General features: G+C 37.2%; 1 protein-coding gene across 2 annotated transcripts; it reads right to left on the bottom strand.

Moving 5' to 3' along the window:
* Positions 1-6652: 6652 nt before the first annotated feature.
* Positions 6653-25357, bottom strand: sec24c (SEC24 homolog C, COPII coat complex component). 2 transcript variants are annotated; one of them, XM_058793807.1, is made up of 24 exons: positions 25197-25357; positions 21546-21736; positions 21239-21325; positions 20302-20419; positions 19919-20088; positions 19081-19833; positions 18736-18878; positions 16675-16786; positions 16381-16508; positions 16133-16271; positions 15914-16029; positions 15694-15818; positions 15365-15556; positions 14910-15003; positions 14550-14666; positions 13270-13440; positions 13064-13160; positions 11043-11188; positions 10783-10921; positions 9988-10106; positions 9675-9854; positions 9398-9589; positions 9092-9181; positions 6653-8648 (listed from the first exon to the last, which is right to left on the bottom strand). In XM_058793807.1, the coding sequence occupies exons 1-24, from the start codon at positions 25199-25201 to the stop codon at positions 8508-8510; spliced, it is 3765 nt and encodes a 1254-aa protein (XP_058649790.1). In that variant the 5' UTR covers positions 25202-25357; the 3' UTR covers positions 6653-8507. The 2 variants fall into 2 exon arrangements, with proteins under 2 accessions (XP_058649790.1, XP_058649791.1); XM_058793808.1 differs by lacking the exon at positions 21239-21325.
* Positions 25358-26753: the final 1396 nt, after the last annotated feature.

The following is a 26753-nucleotide window of genomic DNA, read 5'->3' as shown; positions in this document are numbered from 1 at the left end:
ACATTAAAGTCATTAAAATTATTTAAAACTGTATGCTAGTTTGGACCCTAAATTACCACAATGTCTATGATAAAAACCTGACATTGTAGTTTTTAAAGATGCGTGAAAATAAGTCATATAGGCTACTATGAGGATAAGGGCCCAGAGGATTTTTATATCCATTGTTTTGTCATACTCCATGAGAGTGGTCTCTTATGTTAAAAAAGTGCAGGCAGTAAAGTGTGAAACCGTGAGGCATGAGCTGTTGATGCCCTTGATAGGGAGCGGCTGAGAGCAAAGCGAGCATCCGGATGACAATGTGGGTCAAGCCCGAGCACGTCTGCTCTAGGGTAGAGACGTCCCTTTAATAGCTGACTCCGGATCAGTTCCCTGTTTTCGCTTCCACATTGTGGCTTGTTGCACCCAGCGCATCAGGACTGATCCGAGGTCAGGCGCTGGGAGGCGCGCTCCAGGGTTCTCCTTGGCAAGTCCTCGGCGGGGGCTGAACGCAGTGATAGATGAGCCAAGGGACCGAGGGAGTGCAGAGGAGTGCAGCATCTCTGCCTTCTTTTCTCACTCCTTCGTTCATTCCTTTCTCTCCTCCTCTGTTGTTAGCAAAAACGCCTGCTATCTATATCGCAGCTCTTTGACCTTACCGGATTAAATTGCACACACCTGCAATGCCTCAGAAACAAACTGCGTGTCTGTATTGTTTTTGCAGGATCACACACTTGCTCCTTTGTCTGTTTCGCTTCCTGCCCAAGCTAAAATAAGCAGGGGAAGTGTGTTATTTCTGCTCCATTAGCATAAAAATTGTAAATAGCTAATTCTATCGCGGACGGTTTTCTAACCGTTTTCCAGACCACGCCTCCCGAATGTCATTAGCCAACGAACAAACAGATAGTCCCGCCCCAAATTATCGATGAGCCAATGGCTGTGTTCATGCGTGTGAAGCTGGGGCCTGTACCATGAGGCCGGTTTAGCTGGCTTTTAGCAGTGTTCATCGCCATAGTAACACGCTCCACAGCTAACCTGTGCTCCGGGGCAGGTTATGTTCTGGTTTAGAGATGTCAAACCGAAATTTGTCCAATCAGCCTCAAGCAAAGTGACACGTCTCTGACGCAATAAAGCCACTCCTCCAGTTTCTCTTACTCCAAATTAAAGGACGCTAACGTTACATAGTAAAACATTTTTAAAGATAAAATCATTTGATTTTTAGAGATGATTATTTTGTATAATTATTTTATATTATTATTATATAATTATTATACCCTTAATCCATTACACAAGCCAGCTTAGTTTAATAGTAATTATTAAGCTTTTATTTCAAATCAATGTAAACATATAGATAATATGCAATATAATTAAGTTTTAGAATCAATGGCTTTAAACATGACTACATATGATCTTAGATTTTTAAGTGTTTTTATACCTATAAATATTATCAACTCTATAAACTAATTTTACAACTTTTACTTGCACTTATATGGCAAGATGTTTTCTTTAAGATCGTTTCATGATCGTGCTGTGTAAATGTGTTTGAATTCTTCATATTGTTCAATTTTTTAATCTTTTTTTTTTGCCAATCTTTTAATCCTCTCTCACAAGAAGTGACTCATAGTTTCAAGGCATATGATTGGCTGCTCATTACTGATGTCACACTTTAATGTGCACGTGCTCCATTAACTCAGGATCAAGCCTGAGTTGACAGAGAAAGTTGATGATCAGCTTCATGGTACCAACAAAGCCGGATTGGAGTTTTGTCAACTCAAAATTAATCCTTTAACCCTGAGTTTATTCAGCAATCATCATGGTACAGGCCCCTGGTATCAGGTAAGCTTAACATCATAAAGATCTAAAACTAATTTAAATGAGGTGAATTCATAACCAAGCAAATATCTGACAACAGTGCTTATTTTTCAGTAGAAACTGAGTTACTTTACTTATTTTTTTGCATTCAAACTTTAACAGAATATTGCAGGCTAACATGTAAAAATGTTTTCTATAAAACAGTAGGCTAATATAAAAGTTTTTATATGAAAATTATTAATATATACTACATCAGAGAAACAAAAAGTAAAAGCAAGAATATAGATAGATAGATAGATATTCTGTTAATATTACATTTATTTAATATTAAATTAATATTAATTAATATTGTTTCATATATAATATTCTAGGCTATATATATATATATACACACACACACACATATGAAAAATTATATATATATTAAAAATAATATAATACTTTGACTTATATTATACAGAAATATATTATATAGAAATTAATCCGATATTAAATCAATATTATATTTCATTGATTTTATATTAGATTAATTTCTATATAATATTGTGATAGTGGGGGGCCTTCGAGTCGAAAAGGTTGAGAACCAATGAGCTTCGTTTCTTCATTCTCTGAAATGAAAATAGACGCGGAACTATATATTTCGGTCTTATTTTGGATTCAGGGTTGGAAAAGCAACGGCTCGCACGCGTGCATATGCACAGCTGTGACCCATATAGCTGACAGGTGATGATGCTCGGGTGGGCAGGTGGTCATCCTGGTGGGTGGAGAGAGCTGTTCTGACACACAGACACACGGACACGCGCAGATGGCGCAGCAACTCTGCCTTCATTCTGTCTCCTTAAGAAGAAACTTAAAGTTCATCTGCAGGTCTTAATCGAGGACACGCAGGTCCGACGCTTCCGTGTGAACGCTCGGTTATTGGAATGTGTTATGACAGAAAGAGGCTACGCGAGGACAGAACGAGAGCTTGCATGCGTGTGTTTACTATCCGTCATTACACCGACACCATCAGCAACACCTGCTGGACAAACTGGGAAAATGATTCCTTACAGGAAAAAAACGCAATAAATTTGTTTATTGTTTTTATAGTCTTTAAATTTTGTTTTGTAGCATTTTTTATCCAAGGGATGAAGCACTTATATTGTAACATTAAACAAACAAATTAATACAAATAAAAAAGAAATTAATTAATTAAAAAATAATTCATAAAATGTAAATACAATAGTGTTGTTTTTTATTTTATTTTATCATGGGTGTTTCTTTAACTTCGGGCACTGTAACGTTCCTGTGATTTTTATTAAAATTCAGATTTCAGTTCTTGTTATAAAGATCACATTAAAAGGTTTTTCGTGCCATCATCATTTATTTATTTTTTTTTTACTTTTAAAATGCACAAAATTATTGTATGTAAATATTTGATTGTTTTGTGTGTTTGTGTATGTGTATATATATATATATATATATATATATATATGTGTGTGTGTGTGTGTGTATGTATTCAGTTTTATATATAATATTAATACATATTGTATGTGTATGAATGTATAATTTATGTAGGCTATATGTATGTATAATAATATTTAAAAAGTATCCCTTTAGTTAGAGTTAGTTAATTTTCCACACAGAATTCCTATAAATATACATAATTGGGTTCTGTCATAAAATTGTTCAATTAAACAAGAAAAGTAAAAGCATATCTCTCCTAACAAGCCATATGCTGTAAGATTTAGATCATTTTAATATTTAGGATTGTAAGTAGGCTACATATGTATTAAAATCGAGGAAGACATGTTTAGTGATTGGTAGCAGCATTAGTGAGCTAGCTGAGATAATACAGCAGTCACACACACAGTCCCGTCAGCAGGCCAGCTAAACATCAGTCCCTCGGGACAGAGGCTAATCACTTCTGCTTTGGACTGAGAGAGGCAGGCTTCAAAGCAGAACGTGAGGTGTGTGTGTGTGTGTGAGAGAGAGAGAGATGAGGGTGGCAGGGGTCTTGTTAATGCTAAATGTCTGAGGTGTGTTGCGACTGATCTCACAGCAGGTGTCAAAGGCCTGATTTGCTGCACACAAACAGGGAAGTCTCCATGAGCGCCAGTCTCCACGGGTTCAGTCTCCATTACGTCACTGGACAGAACATACAAGATCCAACCCACAAGTTGTGCATTGTGCAAGTGATATGCGTTGCAAAACACTGAAAAAAGTAGTCGTATTCCAAGCAATGCTTTTAACATTACATCTAGTCCTACATCCCTGTATCACACTATAAATTAGAAGTACACAAATTGTATATATAACATTCTATATAAATTACGTATAAAAACTGTGTATATTATATAATGTATATTTATTTTAGATTATGTTTTGAAATATATATTTAAACATTTTTTAACAGTCCTAAACCATGAAAAAAGCAATCTAAAGTATACGCATTGTATTATACATATATATATATATATATATAATATCTAAATTATATAAAATTATTAGAATGTTTATTAGAATTATCAGCTTTTTTCAGAGTCTGGGGCTGTTAAAAAGTTCATATATATATATATATATATATATATATGTGTGTGTGTGTGTGTGTGTGTGTGTGTGTGTGTGTGGACTTTTTAACAGCCCCAGACTATGAAAAAGCAAAATAAATCAATAAACAAATAAATAAATCCAATATACGCACTTCATATATATATATATATATATATATATATATTTTTTTTTTTTTTTTTTTTTTTTTCCATATATATATATTTTTTAAACATATTTTATTTATTATTTCCAAATTCAGTGTGATTTGTCAGGACAAATTTATGTGACATCTGTTAGGCAGTGTGAGTGGTATTCCAAGAAAATCTAATAACATGAATAATAATGTAAGCCTCTTATTTTATCTCATTTAATTCCTTCATGTAGTCGACTTCAGCGTAATATACTTTTTACATGTAATATACTGTATAGGTCATTCACATGCTCAGCATAATGTTATAAGGCCCTGTTCTGCCCACTCTAATAATATAGCTGTCTCACTGACAGGTATTGATTTATTACACTGGAAGTTCAAGAAAACCTTTTAATGAACAAAACTACCAGAGAGAGGCTGAAAAATATGGTGAAAGGAAACAGTTTCTACTTCATATCAAATAAACTACACATATATAGAAACCACATGAAATCATGTGATTTACTGTATGTTCTGCGTTGATGTATTTAATGAACGGGACATAATAAAGGGCTCCTTTTTTTTCTTTCATTCTTTCTAATAGTCTTTAGCTTATGTCACAACCACAAACCATGTTTCTTTTTCCCAGAAGAGAAATACTGTGCATTTGTGTGCAAAAAAAAAAAAAAAGTAATTTTTGTCAATTTATATAAGTGCACAAGCATTTAGGTGGCCTTGATATGTGACTCTGGCAGAGAAACACAGTACACATGTCAGGATGGGAGCGATAGAGAGATGACAAAAAAAAAAAAATACTCCTCAAGCTGATATGCCTCAGCAGATCCTTTTTAATCAAGTCCATGAGAGAGAGAGAGACAGAATGCAGCTGCTAGAGTTTAATTTACTGGCTCTTAAAATATCACGTCTGCACTGGTAGATTGCTATTTATTAAAAAGTAATAATAATTAATTTTTTTGCTGCTCACATGCATTACATTCTGAGATCTGAAGCAAAAAAAAAAAAAAAAGAAAAGATGTACACTATTGTTCAAAATCTGATGCAAGATTTTCTTAGTATTTTTGAATAAAGTCTCTTATGCTCACCAAGTATGCATTTATTTGATCAAAAATACTGTAAAATCACAGTAATATTGTGAAATATTTTTACAATTTAAAATAACTCTTTTCTATTTTATTATTAAATTAAAATGTAATTTATTCTTGTGATGGCAAAAATGAATTTTCAGCAGCCATTACTCCAGTTTTCAGTCTCATGAGCCTTCAGAAATCAGAAAGCTGATTTGCTGATCAAGAAATATTTCTTATTATTATCAATGTTGAAAACATTTGTGCTGCTTAATATTTCTGTCGAAACTGCAAAACATTTTTTTGTTCAGGATTTTTTTTTTCTTTTTGATGAATAGAAAGTTTAAAAGAACAGCATTTATTTGAAAGAGAAATCTTTAGTAACAATATTAATATTTTTACTCCCATTTTTGACCAGTTTACTGCATCCTTAATGAATAAAACCAATTTAAAAAAAGGTTTTCATTTTTGAACGGTAGTATACCTAGTGGTCAATTGTGTAAAACGTGCCACCATGATTCTTAGAACTCTCTGAAACATAAATGTTAATAAATGTTAATAAATGCAACAATCACATCACTCCCCCTAAAGTCTGGCTCATTCGGTTACATAACGCAGCTAAAGGTTTATTTTAAGCGAGTCTGATGCTCTGGACATGGAATGTGCTTTGAGCCGAGATTAAGATCAGAGATCACGACACAAGATCCACCTCATCTGAAACAAATACATCAAAATTAGGCCAGGATGTTAAACTGGTAAAAATCTCAATGTGCATTTCACTTGACTTTTACCTCACATTTCTGCAGCATTTGACCACCTAGTTTTAATACTGAATCTCTAATAAGAACACTCTCTATTCTATCTACTTTTCATTTGATCAAAAAACAAAAACCATCTTTTTCTTTACTACCTACTAAAAGGGGCTTGTCACAGCTCTTATATATTGTTGCTCTTTCGTTGGTTTGATTGCTTCTATTGTCCTCATTTGTAAGTCGCTTAGTAAAAAGTAGCTTATAAAAGTGTCTGCTAACTGATTAAATGTAAATGAACAGAATAAATTGCACTGTATAGATGTATTCTTAAGAGCGCAGGAGTCAATCAATGAATTGATATAGGTATTTATTTGCAGTCAGGAGGCATAGATGAAACAAGAAGACAACTCTGAAAGACATCGAGGAGTCTATGACCAACAAAAACATATATGGGTTAGAGACAAACGCAAAAATGTAATAATATAAAAAAAAAAAAAACTAAAAAAAAAACTCCCAAGGCTGATCCCTCCGTTCTAAAGAGAACCTCACTAGGATACACCTCTGATAAACACACCAGCTCAGCTCACCCTTCTATATAAAAGAGCTCTGTAATATTAGAGATGAAGATATATTTCAGAATGTCTTTGAAAGGACTAAGATGAGCTTGTAAAAGATTCTGAAGCACTGAGAGGGGGAAAAAAAAAGAATAATTGAAAAAAATCATTCTTCAACTCACCCAAACATCATATGCAGATTCAACAAAGCACACTAGCTTGACATCATTTTTAAAATGTGATTTTTAATTCTGTACATGTAATAAATGTGATGACAAGGTATTCAGTGTTGATTGCTTTTAAGGTCACAATTCCGCATGTGCTTGACTTCGCTCGTTTGGAAAACCGGTTAGAAATGGTCAGTTTCTAAATGAGTCCCACTCCACTCTCAGTACAGGCTTCCATTGCACAAAGATTAATACCCTAGAGCAGAGACGCCACCTGCTCCTTTAACAGATTTAGAACATAATATTAAATCATATCTGATACATGAACAAGCACATGTAGTATACAGGTTTCTAACAGACTATACAGTAAAGAAAAAAAGAGAATAGGGAACTGAATGAATGCTTCCGTAATATATGCCCAATTACTGAACCATCTATAGGGTTTTGACAACTCCCATCCTCCAGAGAGGCTCATCAGAAATTCAACTCCCTGTCCGGGCGTCCATAGGGATCCATAGACTACATCAGGACGCAGAAACGTCACTAACGTATCAGTTTTAGGCATATCTGCTTCTTACAGAGAATGAGGGCGGTAGCAAGGAGAAAAAGAAGCGCAACATTCAGCTCAGGCTCTTGAACAGCTTTCCCTCTTTCTTTTAAAGATAAGTTGATGCATAGACTTTTATTTCAAATGTTTTCTCAGAGTAAAAGACATTTTGAATGATTAACAGCACACTTCAAACTCCCATAGTCTCTATTAGGTTTTTAGCACACTTTAAAAAGGTGAAAATGACAAAAATTAGACAAGATAAACAGAAGAACGAATGAAAAAGGAGAGACAGCATCAGTAAGGCCAAGGTTGAGAGAGATAATCAAAGGGCAGAAAAAAATACAAATAATTGGATAGACATGAATCTAACTTGTTCTAAAACATCTTTTGATTCATATTGGAATAATTTCATTTCACTGTATTTCGAGTAGGTCTAGATTAATTTCTAATGCAGTTATTTTTCTGTCCTTCGGTACCTAGAGACCATTAATCAGTGCTAGTGTTTCTCACAGAACACCCATTACAATCAACATCGATGTTCACAGTCAAACACACTAAAACCCAGTAGCTGTTTTGTTCTGAAGAAGCGGTTCAAGCTCTGTTTGAGGCTTCGCAACCTGATCTCAGATCAGCTGTAGAGCAGTAACAACAGCATATCTCCTTCTCTATCACACACACGCACACACAAAGTCTCACGAGCCTGTCAATGAAAGAGAGGAGGAGAAATTCAGGTCAAAACTCCCACCACTAAAACCAAAAGAACACCGTAATCTGACAGAGCAACATTTCCTTTACAAGGTGGCTTCTTCCTCAAGAGTCACGTGGATGAGATTATACTTGAGGGAGAGAAGATGATGGGCAATGGGATTTTGTTTATTATGTTAAATAAAAAGTTAAAGCGCTTCTGAGTACAGAGCCAATGGAGGAGAATGGGGCGGGCCTGATGCTCCTAGCTCAGGAGCTGACGAATCTCCTTGTGCATGTGACACAGGAAGTCCACGTAAGAGGCCCCACCATTGTTGCTCTTGTCCTCCACCAGGAAGTGCTTGAAGATCAGCTCCAGCTTGTCTTCCTGTTTCACCACCATGAGCTGAAAGACAATGATTATTTACAAGTATATTAATTTCGTCTCGAAAGTACTTAAAAGTAGTGAAATTCCAAATATAATAATAAAAAAAAAAAATTATATATATATATATATATATATATATATATATATATATATATATATATATAGCGACTCTAGTGTCACCTTATAATCACGAGTGACTAATCATCACAGACGAACATTAATCTGGACAGAAAACTACTCCTTTTTCCCTAGGTCAAGGTCATGCATAATTCCTGGATTATCTTGACTTCCTGATGCTCATTTCATTTGCTAATAATTTTATTGTACTGAGATAAAAAATAAATAAATAAAATAAATTCAACACAAGTGACCTAAACTTTCAGAAAAGTAAACAATCTTTTCAGATGCCTGAATCACAAATATCTGCAAAAGCATAATATCAAGCCCTGTGACATATTCACCTTCATGTATCGTGAGCGCTGTGCCCTGACGGACTCGATAATCTCCCTTAGTCTCTTTGAAAAAGGATTATCCAAAGCCGGCAGAGAGGTCTAAATCAGCAAAACACACAATAAAAATTGCAAATGTTCACATCATAATTTTAAAACAAAATACAACATGCAAAAACATGTCAAGCATCCAAGGAAAAGGAATCAAGTTTCATATGTGCTAATAAGTAATACTCAAGCAACATAACTGCTTCTGTATGACATAAAAAAACATATCTTTTATTTACATTATAAATGCATATTTATAGGGAGTCATACCATGTTGGGATCTATCTGGCTGAAGGCCGGCGTGCCAAAGATGTTCTGAAGCAACTCCTGTTGGGCATTGACCCCCACCCAAAGGAAAATGTTCAGTCCGTTCTCTAACAGGTACACTCCTCCCCTAGACAGTCTCTCTTCTGAGTCTCTCACTGCCAGAGGCAGAGTCATGCTCTCAACATCCAGCTTTTGCTGTAGAGAATCCGAGAATGTACCGTAACCATCACAGCTCAATTACAAAATCAAATAGGCTGATATTATTTTGTTTGTGTCTCACCAGAGGAAGCAGACGAGGGTAGAAGAACACATGACTCTCGGCCACATCCATAGTGCTGACCAGCTGTCTCAGGTAGGCACGGTCATCCAGGGAGACATCCGCCCCGGGCTGCAGAACGTCACTCTTTAACACGCAGTTCAGGTACACGGGCAGCAGCTTCATACATTCTGGTAAAATCAACTGTATGCAGACAAATAGATAAGAAAATATCAGCACAATGTAGGATATGACAAATACTGAGGATATTTAATCATTAATGAATAGGATTTGTGTGTTTGTGTGGGGTTATGGCACTACGATTTTCTATAGTTACCTGCCCTGCTGAAGATGGACTGGCACAGTTCTTGCGGTAACAGGCTAAGATCTGTGCACACTGATTCACCAGACTATCACGGACATTCTTGGTAGGACTGCTGAGTACACTCCGAAATGCTGTAAACACATACAACAACATAATCCTCAAACCCAAATCAGGTCTCAGAAAACATCATTAAAAAGTCAACTCTATCTTCGAAACTTTTACATGAAAATGGCCTATATTATGAGCCTCCACTGAGATGCTAAATAGGTAAGTGCTAATGGTTGTCAATCATTTTATTTATGGCTATGACAATTTATTGCCGATTTGCCTTTACAAGCTATTTTTATTTTATTTTTTTAATTTTGTAGGACGACTGGGGAGCTCTACTTTTTGAAAACAAAACAAAAAAACAAAAAGCCAAAAGCAAACCAAAACAATGATGCATAATTAAATGAGGTGGAGAGACTATGAAGGGTTTGAAAAAGCAAACCAAAAGAAACTAAAACAAAAAGCAAAACAAAACATCAAAACAAAAGCTGCTGAAAAACAAAAATACAAACAAAAAACAAAGCTGAATGCTGTACATACAGTGGAAGGGAGCTGTAGCTTTAAAAAAAAAAAAACTAAAACAAAACCAAACCAAAAGAGAACAAAAACAAATAACAAAAAATATATATAAAATAAATAACAAAAAATAATAAAATTTGACATTGGTGTAACAGAGGTGGCGTACAGAGTGCTAGTGCAGGAAGCAGTGAGGTGGTGTTTATCTGACCAGTTTGAGAGGATGTGTGGGGCTTCACTCACCATATTTGGCAAAGAAGTTGATGATGGTGTCAGTCTCACAGTTCCTGTACAGGTCTGCCAGCTGAGAGCAGCAGTTCACTGCCATGTTATGGATCCGAAGTCGTCGCTGACCACTGCAGCTGGTGTACAGAACCGCACACTGAAAGAAGCGCGAGAGAACGAGAGTACAGACAAAAAGGTCAGCACAGCTGAAGTCATTAAATGAGACTGAACTCAGTGTAGCTAACACTTCACATGTGTGCAAAACTAGACACACACACCTGCATTAGAGCTCCAGTCTCCTCGCTGAGCTTGTCATCATGTCTGAACTCCACGGTAACGGTCTTGTCACAGTCTAGTCCTGCCAGCTCTACATCGGTGGTGTTGCTCATGTAGAAAGAACCAAAGAAGTCGGTTGCCCGGATACCTGCCACAGCACCGCACACAAGTTAAACTCCTTTACATATATATACACATTAAAAACTGATGATAAAAAGGTCAAAGATCACATGGCTGATATGTCTGGGAGAGATGTGTAATAAAGTGATAAAAGGCATTTTGAAATTTGTGCTGATCTGTTGTGGATTGAACAAGGCCCTCTCTTGGCTTTTGAAGTTGAACACCTCTGTTAAAATGAGTGGTGATTTACAGTTCAAAAGTTGGAAATGTTAGTAAAAAACAGTTTCTAGAGCACCAGATTTCTGATGGATCATGTGACAATGCAGACTGAAAATTCAGCTTTGCATCACAGAAATAAATTATAAATAAATAAATATGAATAAATTGAAAGAGAAAATTTTTCAATTGCAATAATCTTTCATAACATTAGTGATTACTGTATTTTGATCAAATAAATGCCACCGCCAGCATAAGAAAACTCTTTGAAAAAAACAAAACAAACCAACCCAAAACTTTTGAATCGTAGCAGAGATGTTGACAAGTCTTTAACCTGGAGTCTGAGTCAAGTCTGGAGTATTTGGTCATTTAATGGCTCACTAAGAAAAAAATCCCATTCAGAATCCTCATATATTGAAATCTTCCTATTTACGAAGCTGTTTTATAGGCTATAGACAAAATATATGATCTACTTTGTAAAAAAAAAAAGTGGTGTTAAGATGTAAGGTTAATGTTCATCCTGCCTGTTATGTTATGTATCCATTACCATGTTCAAAACTGTTTTTCTGTAATTAAATTTTATAATAAGAGTCCGACCTACCATGACACATAAGGAAATATTTGACAGATATTACAAAACCATACAAATAAAGTATTTCTTTATAATATAAGTCAGGGGTATTCAATTAAAGTTCCAAGAGGCATGGCCTCTATATTTTCTTTCAAGCAAAGGTCCGGACCCAAAAAAACAACAACATTTATATATATATACACACGCATATATACACACACACACACACACACACACACACACACACACACACACACACACACACACACACACACACACACACACACACACACGTGAGCAGAAAAGAAAGATAACTAACATTTTCAAAGTTTAAGTGCCATCCTAGGCCTAGCCATCTAACAACAATTTTCCCAATTATAATTACATGATTCTTTTGAAATGCTCTTAGCCTACAGATTAATAATGCTAAATGTAGATCAGAAACGTCTTGTCACATCTGGTTTGAACAGTCAGAGTCATAGGTTATTAGATTAATATATATTAAGAAAAATAATTTGCAGAATTGTTTTTTCTGCTGTGTTTTAGTGAAAGTAATCTATAATTTTGCTCCTTGCTGTGTTTCTGTTGTTGTTAAAATAATCGTGCCATCCGCAGCTCTTAAACTTGGCGTGTCCGGAGACAGAAAGCGCACGGAGCTGAAAGGGCTTGAATAAAGCGTGTTTGGCTTTAGATAAAAATACTAGAGGACATAGCGCTGAAAGATATTTGCCATAAACGACCCTAAGCACTTGTTATGTGATCCGCTCTGCTGTTTTGACGCACTGCTCACTTAAAATGGTGCTGTTGTTATGGCTCGCAGTCCGGATGGATGCCGGGGTGTGGATGCGGTCCGCCTTTTGAATATCAGTTATACAAGTATTTAAGGATAAAAGACTTGAGTTGCTTTTAAGATATTCACGAGTCCTTTTCCTCAAGTCAAGTCTGGAGTCATTTCAGGTCGAGTGTGAAGTCTATAAAAATGTGACGCGAGTCGAGTCACTAACTCGAGTGCCCATCTCTGAATGGTAGTGTATAAATATATGTGGTAGGTAAATGGCCAGATGAAGAAAAATCAAGCAATAATTCAAAATCTGTTGTACAGAGCTGTGTATTCACCTGTGCTTGTGCGGACCCTCATCACTGCATCAAAGCCAACCTGCTTCTGCACATCTCTCCTCAGGTCATTGAGGAAACGCTCCTGGTCAGATGGAGCCTGAAACATACCATAGTGTCTATTATCACAGTGCATGTTTTTTTGGTTAAGAAGATTTTGATCTGGTCACGTATGGTATTAATGACTAGGTGGTACAATTCTCTCATACCTGGAAATAGGTGTATTTGTAGATGGAGCCGCCTGTTGAAGTGGGGACCACCCCTAACGTTGCTACATCAACATGCTGGTTGGGAAATAGGAAGAGGTCCACACAGCAACCCTGTGTGACACACTCCTTGGCTAGAGTGTTGTAAAAACTAACTTGTGGCTGGAATAATGACTGCAAAAGAAATAAAGATGGGAACTTCACAATGTGCTGTATGGAGAAGGTCCTTTAAAACTACCTAATAAATGCCACATTAAAAAGCCTTCTGTAACAATGTTCCCATAGCTCAGTGTTACTCATTGCGCGGCTTGCGAGCCTCATGTGGCTGGCCAAGCTTTAATTTGTGGCTCGCATGGCAGAAAATAATACGATGATATGATCAATACAGAGATTTCATAAAAACAAGCAGGGCTATAACATAACCCATTAAAAAACTCACACCGTTTCTACACCGGATGCGAGCGTTGCGGTGCAATGCGGCAAAAGATTCAGCGATGCAGAAAACATGGATGGAATCGCGGAATCTAGTTATAAAAACAGAATTTACTGTATAACGCGGAATGTCACTGAATTTTGGATGAATAAATCAAAAGTAGGTCATTACACTTAAATCAAATCGCGATATGGACTATCTGTAAATATTAAGCTGCAAAAATACCATTTAAATATGAATCCTGCGTGTCTCGTTATGAATGAATGCACAGACGCGCAGTTTTGTTTACTACACACATACTGAAGCCCGCAGTGTTTTCAGCATCTGCCGTCTCGCCAAATGATGACATAAATACATGAACAACAGTCAGTGTCTGCTCTATTACAAATAATTAATATTTAAAAAAATACCCAAAACAGCGGAATTACAAGATGGAAATATAGACTAGAGAGATAATTAAACTTGCTCTGCCCTTACGTCCATGACATTGACTCGCTGTTTTGGCCATCTTTCCAGCTCTTAATGCCGAATGTGCTCTTGGATGGTTAGATACATCATGGGCTAATGTAGAAGCGAATAACTTTTAAAAATAACCCCCTTTGTATTGCATTGCATATTGTATGTTCAAGTATGACAGATGGCTATGCAGACATGCTGTTTATGACTGGATGTAACTTTTAATACTTTGCGGTAAAAGTGGCTCTACTATTGACTTTGTCCTATAAGTGCGGCTCTCATGAAAAAAATAGTGAGGACTACTGCCATAGCAGCAAAAGTTTCAATGATGACAAAACAGAGACACACACAATGTAATGAGCAGTACAGATTTGAGAGGAAGAGGTCATGGTACCTTTTCTTTATCAGTGCCCACTAGTTTCTTATCCTCCCTGTTCTTCAGTTTGCCTGGAGCCTCAGCGATGGGAAGAGACGAGTGGAAAACAAAGAGCTTTCCGGCACAGTCTGCAGCCTAGATGACAAAGAGGAAATATCATTGCTACTGAATGATTCCACTCCAAGCGGACATGAAACGCTCAAACCAAAGTAAAATGTAAAACCAAGTCTCTTCCATAAACACTGTATATAGAAATGCCATTTAATTACTACAAGGCTGACATCATTTTCAACCACAATGCATTGCGGGAATCATTAACATTCATATGATGTACAGTATGAACTATGAAATTTGCACTGATGCAGTAAGATCAAATACCTTGAGCGCTTCCAGCCCAGCCTGAATGACAGGCCCAAACACAGTTTCTGTTTCCCGCGTGTCTGCAAACATCTCGGGGATCTGATCCAACAAACTGGTGGCAACGTACATTTTCATAATCAATATGCTTTGATGGTCAAAAATTCAGGTATCCTAGCTTTCACCTTAGCTTACATGGAAAAATTCTACTAAATTGTGGATGTTACAGTGTACTTACTACACATACAATGCCATTCAAAAGAATTGATACTTTTATTCTGCAAGGATGCATTATATTGACACAAAAGTAGAAAACAGTAATTTTAAATTGCAATGTAATTTCACCACATTACTGTTTTTATTTTTTTGATGAAATATATGCCGTCTTGGTGAGCAAAAATATTTTCCCCCCAAAAAAACCCCACTTCTTACCAACCCTAAACTTTTGAACAATAGTTCAAAAAACTGAAACCTACCTCTCAATAACCACCCTGGACTCTGAGACATTGACCAGAAATCCATCCAGTAGGGGCACAAACATGTCAGCCACATCTGACACTACCATCATCTGTGGCTGGGCGAGGGAAGCCTTCACATTATAGAAATGAAGCACTTTATTGTAGGTGACGAAGCCAACTCGAATGTTTGATTCCACATCAGGGTTCTCTCTGCAGGAACAATAAATAGGCAACATCACAATTACTCATGCAATGTTTTGTTGTACATGTGAAAAACAATCTCTAAACAAATATCAATGAATGTGCTGTGTTATTCTGATCGCACTGCTTCTTGTTTAAACTCTCACCTTGGCAAGTAATCCAACAGTGTCTTCAGCTCCTGACATACAATTCCCACCATGCCATTCTTCACAGCATTGTAGGACACGTCAATCAGGAAGATGAAGGCTGGCGGCAGAGGAAACTTGTTGTTCTGTCAATAAATTATATTTAAAATTAGCAATGCCATACATATTAGCACAGAATTTTCTTAATATTGTAGTGCCATGATGGGAACATATACTGTACCTTACAGTAGTCCACAGTAGCCGTAAACTCATAACTGCCCATCGAGAGCTCTGGTCGGTCGTAGCAGTCCACCCTCTTCCCTGTGTGATCCAGATGCTGGAAGTAATGGGGAGGCACTAGGAGTGGGAAAGAAGAACAGAAACCAAAACATTAGATGTCGATCAGGATGAACTCAACATGATAAGCGTGTTAAGCATTAACGTGATAAGCATTACTAACCCTCGGTGACACAGCTGCAGAAGCCACACTGAAAACGACGGCCACCTTCAATAAACTGCATGTATGGGCACATATATGCCTTACAGCGATTACAGCGGATGGGACCACTTTCTCCATGATCCACAAGATATGGTGGTGTCTGCCAGTAAAAAGGAATGACATGCCATTACTCACAAACCCTTTTGTAATCATTTTAAAGGAAAACAAAAACATGTAGTGGTACACGCTCATAGAATGTGGCCTTTTACCTCATCTGGAGGCAGAGGGGCCAGGGGTTTAATGACAGCAGCCAAGGGAACCTGGGACTGTTTGGCCATGTCGGAATTGCAGGGTATGTTGTAGGCTGTACAACGGATGTAGCGTGGACTCGCATTCCCTTTGGAGAGATTTATATAACGCATATTTTATTAAGACCTGCAACATCATGGAATAAATGCTACTGTTTTACATACAAAAAAAAAAAAAAAAGCATGCACTATACATATAGCAAGGCAATTTTCCATTCCAAACAATGTCTAAAAGTATCTAATCTCTATTCTTACCTTGATCTTTAACTTGGAATTTGGTGGTGACAAGAGGTGGGGCTTGACCTCTGACCCCTGTTGTAAAAGGTTCACTTCCCTTGTTTGCTTTGTCATCCTCAATAACCTGAATCTGAGAGAACAAAAACCGGCCTATGAAAGAGTGCCACACCTTTATTCATGAACAAACAACACACCCTGACCTTTCACCCGATAAACCTCTTGATGATGGTGTAGAACTAATCCAAACAGGATCAGTAAGTTTATAAGTTTAGCGCCACATCTGATCGTCTAAACCAGATTAAAGGAATATTCAGGGTTGAATAAGTTAAGCTTCATCGACAGCACCCGATATAGTCGGTCCCCATTAGTTTAGCTCTAATACCAAACACTTTCTTACTGAATAGTCCCACAGACTTTCACAACAAGAGCATAAAGTGCTGCAGGTATGAGCACTAAACCCAGGAAATGAGTTAACATTTTAAAAAGTGATTCAAAAGTCAATGTTTTTTAATGGATTTTTGGTTTAATGTCATAAACAAGGTCTTTGTTTAACACAAGCTTAATACATTTTCGCATTTTATTCTACAACAAAGTGATACCCCACTCATGGAGATTATCTTGATGAACAAAACATGTAGATATCACAAACTTTTGTTGTTCACATAGCAACAGAAAAACACTATTCGCTTTTATCATGGTAATTCTAATATGCAGGTTAGCAATCAACTTTACGTCAACCCTGCAGCTCTATTACTGCCCTCTTGTTATCCCAAAATGACATTGATTGAGCTTGAGTAGCATCTAACCCAGAATATACCTTTTAAACGATGGGCCACAATGCCTCTATTAGAGATAAGAACATGTCAGTCATGCACACACTGTTACTATATCGCATGCAAGAGTGTAGATACGAATGGTTTTGGTGGGCACCAATGACCGGTCTAAAAAAAAAAAAAAAGTAAAATGTGAGTCATTCATCTAGAATCAAAGAAATTATGACTTAAAGGGAGAGCCCACCCAAAAATCTAAACTCTGTTATCATTGACTCCCCTCGTGTCGTTACGAACGTGAATGACTTTTCTTCTTAGTGGAAAACAAAAGATATTTTGAAGGAAGTTGGGAACCAAACCACTGACTTCCATTAGACAAAAAAGATCTTTTATGTTCCACAGAAGATAGAAAGTCATAGTTTTGGAACAATATGAAAAAATGACAAGAGAATTTAAATTTTTGGGTGGACTAACATAGAATTCATGTTATACAGATGTGTCCACCTCATTAAGGGAATTGTCTGCTACACAAAAGCTATTATGTCAGCTCTATAAGAAGAAGAAGTTGAACATTGAACATTGTTCATCTAGACAGAGTCATTGGCATCCCCATGAGTAAAAAACAGAGAAATCAGGATACAGTATAACAACACAGAACGGCAGAGAGACACGAGGCACTTACTGGACTTGGAATTGCGTCTGGGTCTATTCTATGTCTTGTTTTCTGCACAGGCGGCATGTCAGAGGCTTGCTTTACATTTTAACAATTTAGCCAGCAAATTATAAGAGAGGAGAGGGATAGAGAGAGAAGCCAAAACAAAAGGAAAAAAGAGAGAAAGAGCAGAGAAGATAAACAGAAGTGTAACCACAGTTACAGTTCCTCTGTTTTTTACCAAGCCTAGAATTATTGATGATTAATCACACTGTTTAGCAGACAGTGTAAGAGACGTGTGCAGTTATTGCGAGGCGGCACATGCGGAGTTTCCAAGCCTTGAAAAATCTATGAATCTGGATTTTGTTGTTACTAATAGCCACCATAATGCATGCACATCAGACACAGGAGACTACAGAGCGAAGCCTTTCTTAACACAAGCACATCACACACCTATTTACATACATATTTATTTTACAAATTGATAGTGTACGTCTGTGTGTGTGAGTGTGTATGCAAGTGCATTAGTACTGAAAATGATGGATAAATATATTAAAACAAACACACTTGAAGAATCAACACAATAGATGTGTGGGAGAAAGTATGGTGGACAGTGACCTTGTGTGCATGTGCATGTCAGATGTGGAGTGTTCATACCGGGCTTGGGATAGAATCAGGATCAAGCCTCTTTGGGGCAGCTGGCGCTGGAGCAGGTGCAGCGGATGGCGCTCCATAGTTTGGCTGCCCAGGATATGGTCCTGTGTAACCAGGTTGAGGACCTCTGACCTGCCCGAAAGCACCTGGTAGGGAAATAATATATAATAAGCAAATCAATTCACAAAGACTTGTGAATGAATTAGCCCTGTTAAATGGTTAGTTTGCCTAAAAATAAAAATGTGTATCTGTTCTAAACCAGTGTAGCTTTCTTAAAAACACTGAAATAACTGGAAACTATTTTTAATAGTATTAGCTATAGTTAACAGTAACAACGCTGATGCTCACCATTTTGCTGAGGAGGATATCCCTGCATTCCTGGCTGTGGTGGTGGCCCTGACAGGGAAGCGTTGATAGGACCAGGTGGCATGCCAGGTTGTGTAAGGGGTATATGATTACCCTGTGCCATTGGAGGCCCTTGTGATGCCATAGGAGGCCCTTGAGGTGTCATAGGAGGCCCTTGTGATGCCATAGGAGGGCCCTGCATTCCAGCAAGGAGAGGCCTTGATGGAGCACCAACTTGTGGTGGAAACCCAATGGAGGTTGGAGGGGGACCCGAGTGGTAAGGTGAGGGTTGGGAAACTGGCGGTTGGGGCTGCATGACCCCTGGAAGCTGAGATGGAATTGAGGTGGGCAGTGGACCTGCAGGGAATGTGGAGGGCTGGGAGATGGGAAGCGGTGGTCTTGGGAAAGAGGGCTGTGCTGAAGGAAGTGGGCCTCCGTATGACTGGGTGGGACCTGGAGGTACCTGGGCTGTGGAAAAAGGAGGCTGAGAGACAGGCGGAGCTTGAGGGAAGGATTGTGGAGAAACCGGTGGTGGAGCTTGAGGCTGAGTGGGGCCAGTGGAGGAGAAAGGTGGGACAGCATTTGGGAAAGGCTGCTGGGCAGCTGGCGGAGCTCCGTAGTATGACTGAAGAGGAGCCTGAGCTACAGCTTCAGTAGGTGGAGGCTGTGAGGGAGTAGTGGAAGCGGGTGGGAAAGTAGAAGGAGCTGCAGGTGTGTAGGGAGCCGACAAAGCAGCCTGGGACACAGAGGGAGGGGCTAGAAAAAAAGAAAGAACAAATTGTCAATCACAGCGATGCTTTAGATATTTTTATGATGTTAAAGTTTTCAAAGAGTTATTTACCATAGCCTGGGCCTGCAGGGGAGGGTGCAGTGGAGCCAACCTGCATGCTGGCCATCTGATTGGTCATCTGCTGCATGCTGACAAGTGGAGCTCCAAACTGCTGGCCGTACGGGGGCTGAGGACCAGGCAAATTCACTGCACTTGGAGTGTAAGGTTGAGACACTGGAGGCCTAAACGAGCAATTAAAATAAGATCAAAGTAAGAAACATGACAATGCTGCGAAACCATGGAAATAAGACTTCATTTGCATTCATTAAATGGAAATTATTTATAACCCATTTATGTAATATCAGCCACAAAACTTAAGAGGCAACACATAGGCTAAATTACTAATAAATTGATAGAAAGGACACAGTTATGTGCTGATATGATGGATCACTGACCTCTGTGGTGGAGCACCCATTGGTGGTGGTCCATTCTGAGTTTCTCCTTGCCCAAACTGAGAATAGTTCTGGGCACCTGAGACAGGTGGTGCCCCTGAGGTGGGGGGTCCTCTCATACCTTTAGCAGGACCAGCAATAAATAAAAATAATTAAATCGTTTATTATCCCAATAACACACATTTTATTTCCAACTTTTATGATTAACTTTGAGCAACAATTTAAGCAAACGATGCAGGCTAGAATATGGAGATTTGTTTGTTGTTCATTGGTCCTTTTCTTTCTTTTTTTCAACTTATGACAGTATTGAGAAGAATAAACAGCTGTAAAAATGTGCTTAATAGATGGGTAGGAAAAATATAGGTCAGAAGAGTCATTACAGCATTGTGTTCATGACAATGGGATTATTTTGCCTAAAAAAATATTTTTAGGGACCATTATAATTGTAGATACATTTCTGATGGTAAATATTCTATAGTGAACGATTTGTACAGATTCTTATAGATCAAGATAAACCATGTATAAAGTTGCAGTTGCTTATGTCACTAGCCAACTGTGTACATAACTCCGTATCGACTCAAAGCCAATTTTATTTATATCTGGCACTAAGCCAGTGTCAAATTTGGAACCTTTATACAAGTATTACAAACACACAAAAGTAGTCAAACAACTCCCTTGATTCACAAGTAAGGGAAATAAAGATCACTCGATCATGAAAGAATAATTAAAATACTATTGTTCAATTATATACGGAGAGCATTGAGGAAAGAGAAAATGGGGGAAATAGTCTAATTGTGCAAAGATCATCAGCCAGCGAGAATGACAGTCTCTCCTCTTTCCACAGCTCAGCTTTGACTGCATCCTGTGGTTTCGTTTGCTAATAATGAATCGCAGGGAATACGGAAGAGGACAGGCTGCTAAGCAGAATTAAACCAGTTACCTAGGTCAAGAGGAGAGGAGGAGGACAGGTCAGAGACTAAGTTTGTTGCGAGAGTCTTAGAGGGAAAGCTTGCATAAGGAGAATATCCTGCAATACAAGAAAGAGAGAGCAGTGAAAAATGGGAATGAAATGTGAAAACAGGAGATGATGGGTAAAAAGAGGAGGCTAGGAGGGAGAAATCTGACTTCGTTTGCACTCCGAAAAAGATCTTACAGACTGAACTTAAGCTCATATTAAATGATAATAACCTGTCATAAACACATTTCCTTTACCAGTCACAATCATTTTGTACTTTCATCCCCCTTACCTTGCGGTGGACCTTGTTGGTAGGCAGAGCCCGGCCCGTTATAAGGTGCATACTGAGCCGGATATCCCGATGGCACGTGGCCACCCCCATATCCTGGCTGGGGGTAGCCCTGATACCCAGGCTGAGGCTGCCCATAAGGAGAGGCCATGTGAGGTTGCTGGTTGACATTCATTCTCAGTTCATCCCTAACTCTGAAGACAGGGCAGAAACAGAGGAAAAAAAGGATAAAGCGAAAGTGAGGGAGTAAATCTATATTTATGAGGTACTGCTGTGAGAAGAGCTTAAGAGGTCTTGTTAGTCTTTCTGATGCTTTCAGGGGTCTAAAGACATGTGCCACTGGACTGCTGGCACAGCAAAACACCCGACTAATCATTTAAGCTCAGGCCAGTTCATAAAATGTTGACATAAGAGAAATTTGCCAGAAAAGCTGTTTTACCCTTCAAGCAGGAAAAGCTTTGGGGTTTTTAAAAGCAAACAACACACAGAAGTTGATGAGTAAACAAATAACAGGCGAATTTCATTTTAGAAATCAGAATCAAAATTATTAATTCATTATGGCAAAACATATTTGTGACCCTGGACCACAAAACCAGTAGATCAATTTTAGATCAATTTAAATCAATTTTTTATATCTATATATCATTTTATGCTGAATAATTTAAGTTGAATAAATAAGCTTTCCATTGATGTACGGCTTGTTAGGATAGGACAATATTTGGCCGACATACAACTATTTGAAAATCTGGAATCTGAGGGTGCAAAACAAGTTTACATATTGAGAAAATCCCCATTAAAGTTGTCCAAATGAAGTCCTTAGCAATGCATTTTACTAATCAAAAATTAAGTTTTTATATATTTACGGTAGGAAATTTACAAAATATCTTCATGGAACATGATCTTTACTTAATATCCTAATCATTTTTGGCATAAAAGAAAATCGATCATTTTGACCTATACGATGTATTGTTGGTTATTGCTACAAATATACCCGTGCTACTTATGACTGGTTTTGTGGTCCAGGGTCATGTTTAGCACAGACCTCACCCCTGCATAAAGAGAAAAGTGATTCCTTTAGTACTCCAGAGGAAGTATTAGGCCTTGTGGTACATGTATTAGGCCATGTGGTACATCTACACATCAAATCATAAATAAAGCCCCTTAAAGTAATATTCACAACTTCCACAATGTGACATTTCTTACTGAAATAGTATTTAGAGGGGAAAAAAGTTACTATGGGATTTGATTTATCCAAAATAAATTGATTGGATCATAAAAAACAGGCAATGCAGACCAGAATAGAGTTAGAAGTAAATGAAAGTTTGCAGTGGATCATGCAGGTCTAGGTGGAGGTCAAGTTCACCCTAAACATGATCTTGGCATCATAATTTAATAAACTAATGTTAATCGGAGCACACACAAAAATTGGTGTAGAAACAAATTTTACTTAGACATTGTTAGTAAATTTCACAATTAATTACTAAGAAACAACAATTAATACATTGAATTAAACATGAATTTTGAATTAAAAGACTGAAACAGTATTTTCTTGTAAAATGAACACCAATAATCTTTATTTACAACTTCAAAAAATCTTTTTTACAGTGCATTAAACTGCTAAATTAACAATTGGCAGGAGATTAGAAAGGCAGTATCACTTACAAAACTCAAAAATGACCTAAAATGATGCCAAAACAGCTATTTGGTTATTAATCACTATTAACCAAAAGCCTGCAAGGCCTAGTAAGCATCGTCAACCAAAAATGAAGTTGTTTCACAATCGAGCAAGTTATTACATGGTGATGAATAAACATTGGTCTTCGGAATCATTCATCGGAGGCTAGGAATATGCATTAAGAAAGTAAAAAGATACATTTTTCATGTCAACTTTAAACTGAAATATTGAAGTATGATCTTCATTTTCAACCTGAAATTTTAGGCCTGTATAGGCTTAATACTATTTAAAATAAATTATGTTGATACTCAAAAACATAACCTACATTCAAAGAAAGCACACCCAAATAACATTCACAGCACATAACAAACGTTTGACGTATTTTGTGTTCCACACCCACCCCAAACATCTGAGACTCTTCAACTCACTAGTTCAACAGTTTACTAGAGTAACTACTGAAGCTGCTTATATAATGGTGTTTAATAGTGTCTCCCGCATATCAATTTCACAAACATCAATGAAACAGAAGCTGACTGGAGCAGACTCAAATGACAATTACTGCCAGCACATTTGCTTTCTTAATAGAGGTTACGAAAACTCACAAAACACAGATAGAAAAGTAGTTTTAACAGCAATTATAGAATATCTAGATGTTTTTTTTTTGTTTTTTTATATAAATTGGCTTTAAAACTACTACTCATTTCTAGCAAGCAGCATAGCAAAGAAGCGTTAGCACAACGCAGCCTTGAATAATGTTGAATAATTCAAGGCAATGGATACCGTAATAGTATACAGCATCACATGTGCAAGGACTTAATAGAGATAAACATGCTTCTTTTCCATCTATCTGTCTGAAATGAAATGACAGGCCTGCTGGATGACCTGAATATACTCACAGGAACTCAGACAAGTCATGCACAACATCACAACATGAGAGACAACGATACATAAAGGGAAACTCAAGTCCGAGACTCAAACTGGAGTCACAAGCCTCCTGAACAAGCAACTGGTTTCCTGCCTTAAGGCTTAAAGACAGTGATGATCACACAAGCAAGTGCCACTAAAAACTGCTGGTCCATCTGTGGATTTTCCCACAAAGCTTGCTAGAAAAGCAGCATATTTTCAAAAATGAAATGAAAGTAGATTTACATTTAACAAGTCGTCATATATAGGGGGCGTGGTTTAAAAAGAAAACATATGGTTACCAGTTACCATAGTTACACATTAATTTACTATGGTGAACACAAAAGAAATTCTCTTTTTAATGAGTATTCACAGAAACTTGCATTAAAGTTGTTTTGTGTGTTGATTTTTAGTTGAACATCCTTTTTTTTCCAACTTGAAAAAAGAAAATTAGTATTTCACACCACCCGGTGTCATGCTTTCACTTTCATATATACAAATGTGGAAAATAGAAGCAATTTAGAGGAACATTAAATTGGCAAAACAATAAAACAACAACAACAAAACTAAAAATAAATTAAGATGATGACATTAAGACACTCGAAGTTGAAATGTCAATCAAGAAGTTGAGAAACCAAATCATAACAGTCAAGCAGATGCATTGCAGCAACGACACATCTGCTATTCAAACTGAATAATATACTACTGCGTCATTAAGTTACACCACACATTAGGCTTTAATAACTGACTTCATGTTTAAAATCACTGAGTGGCGTATGAGGACATTAAATCCACTCACTCTCGCACCTCTTGCTAAGCTAATTTGGGATGTTTATCGTTACTGGCTATCAAAACAGAATCAGGAAATAACCCAGAGGGTCTGCCAACACGCATCTCACATTAATAAGCCCTTATATCGTATGAATTACAGCAAAATGTGTCACTTTAATGCATTAAATATGAATTAAACTCCTAAATGACTCGACGCTGCGGCTCGCGCTGAACGTGCTAAGCTAAGCTAACAGTGACTGGAAAATAAATAGCCACATAAAAATAAACAAATATCCAACGCTCACCTCATAAACAGCTCGATGAGTTAACGAACGAGTCGTCAGGACGCCGTTCCGGTTCTAAACGCCGGTAAACGCGATAGGGCTGCCGTTCTTTCACGGAAAGAGAGCAGCGAGACGGACGTTTAATCCCTTCCTCACGCGCACCGGAAGAACTGTGAATGTATGCCACGTCCACATCCGGTCATGATGAAGTAATAGTTTCACTTTTTGGAAAAATAAAACAGTGGCCTACAAGAAGTTTTTTTGAGAGAGTTATCAGTAGCTTAATTGATATCTGACCTGAAAGAATGGTTCAGTAAATTAATCTGTAAAAAAGAGAAAGCTTTAGCGGATGTATTGGCATACTTTTATTTTGCACTAAATCTAACCATTAAAGATATTTAGAATATTTGCTTTGCCGTTTACCCAGACTGTGTTTTTTATGACGCAAACCAATCTACCTATGGAACAGCTTATAATTACACCTAATAATTTTTCCATTTCTAAATTTTCAGAAAATGGTAATAATAATAATAATAATTTATAATAATACAATTTATTGTTTATTATTATTATTATTATTATTCCTCAGTATAGGGTTTTTTTTTTCAGTTTTTTTGTTTTTAATTGCAAAAATTGTAGAAATATACAAAAACAGGGAAACAAGACATGAATATATTCCTAGAAAGAACAATCATAAAAATAAAGACAGAAAACGAATATTCTGGATTTGCGTACATCAAATTATGGAATTATCTATACAGAAAAGTGCAAAAATAAAATCACATCATTTTAGAAAAGCTATATAGTGCATCAAAATTTTGGCACTCTTTTTGTTATTTGTACGTCTTAGAGATGAAACAAGAGAATTAAATTCAGAAAGAAAAAGGGGGAAAGAATTCCTCATATGGGGAAAACAAGTGGTTTCTAAATGACTTTTATTTTGTGTGGGAATTGGAATATATATTCCAGAATTTAAAATTAATATTTCCAAAAGACTGTCTGATCAGTTATCTGTATATACGGCGGAAATTGTGGCAGTCATTATTGCATTACAGTGGGTTGAAGAGGTCAGACCTGACAGGGTGATACTATGCACAGACTCCTTAGCTGTCATAAAAAGCATACAGTCAATGACGTCTGTTAGAGAAGACTTATTAATTGAACTTTATCATAGTTTGTTAAGATTATATAGGAGTGGTAAAGATGTTCAGTTTTGTTGGGTGCCAGCACATGAGGGAGTTAGAGGGAACGAAAGTGCAGACAAATTAGCAAAAGAGGCATTGGGAAAAGAAATATCAGTTCCAATACCACTTGGAAAAGGTGAAGGAAAAGCTGTAGTTAAGAAGAAAGGTATTGTAATATGACAAAAATGGTGGGAGGAAGACAGGAAAGGAAGGGGATATTATAAAATACAAAAGTCTGTTAGCATTAAAAATTATAGAGAAAGGAACAGGCGAGAAGAAGTGATAATTACAAGAATGAGAGTGGGTCAGGACTGAATAGCACCTTGTTTTTAATGGGGAAAAGGAATGATGAGAATTGTGATAACTGTAGGATTAAAGAAAATTATGAACATGT

Source organism: Onychostoma macrolepis, chromosome 12 (genome assembly GCF_012432095.1).
Source record: "Onychostoma macrolepis isolate SWU-2019 chromosome 12, ASM1243209v1, whole genome shotgun sequence".
NCBI classification, from domain to species: Eukaryota; Metazoa; Chordata; class Actinopteri; order Cypriniformes; family Cyprinidae; genus Onychostoma; species Onychostoma macrolepis.
This window is presented reverse-complemented; position numbering and strand designations above follow the sequence as displayed.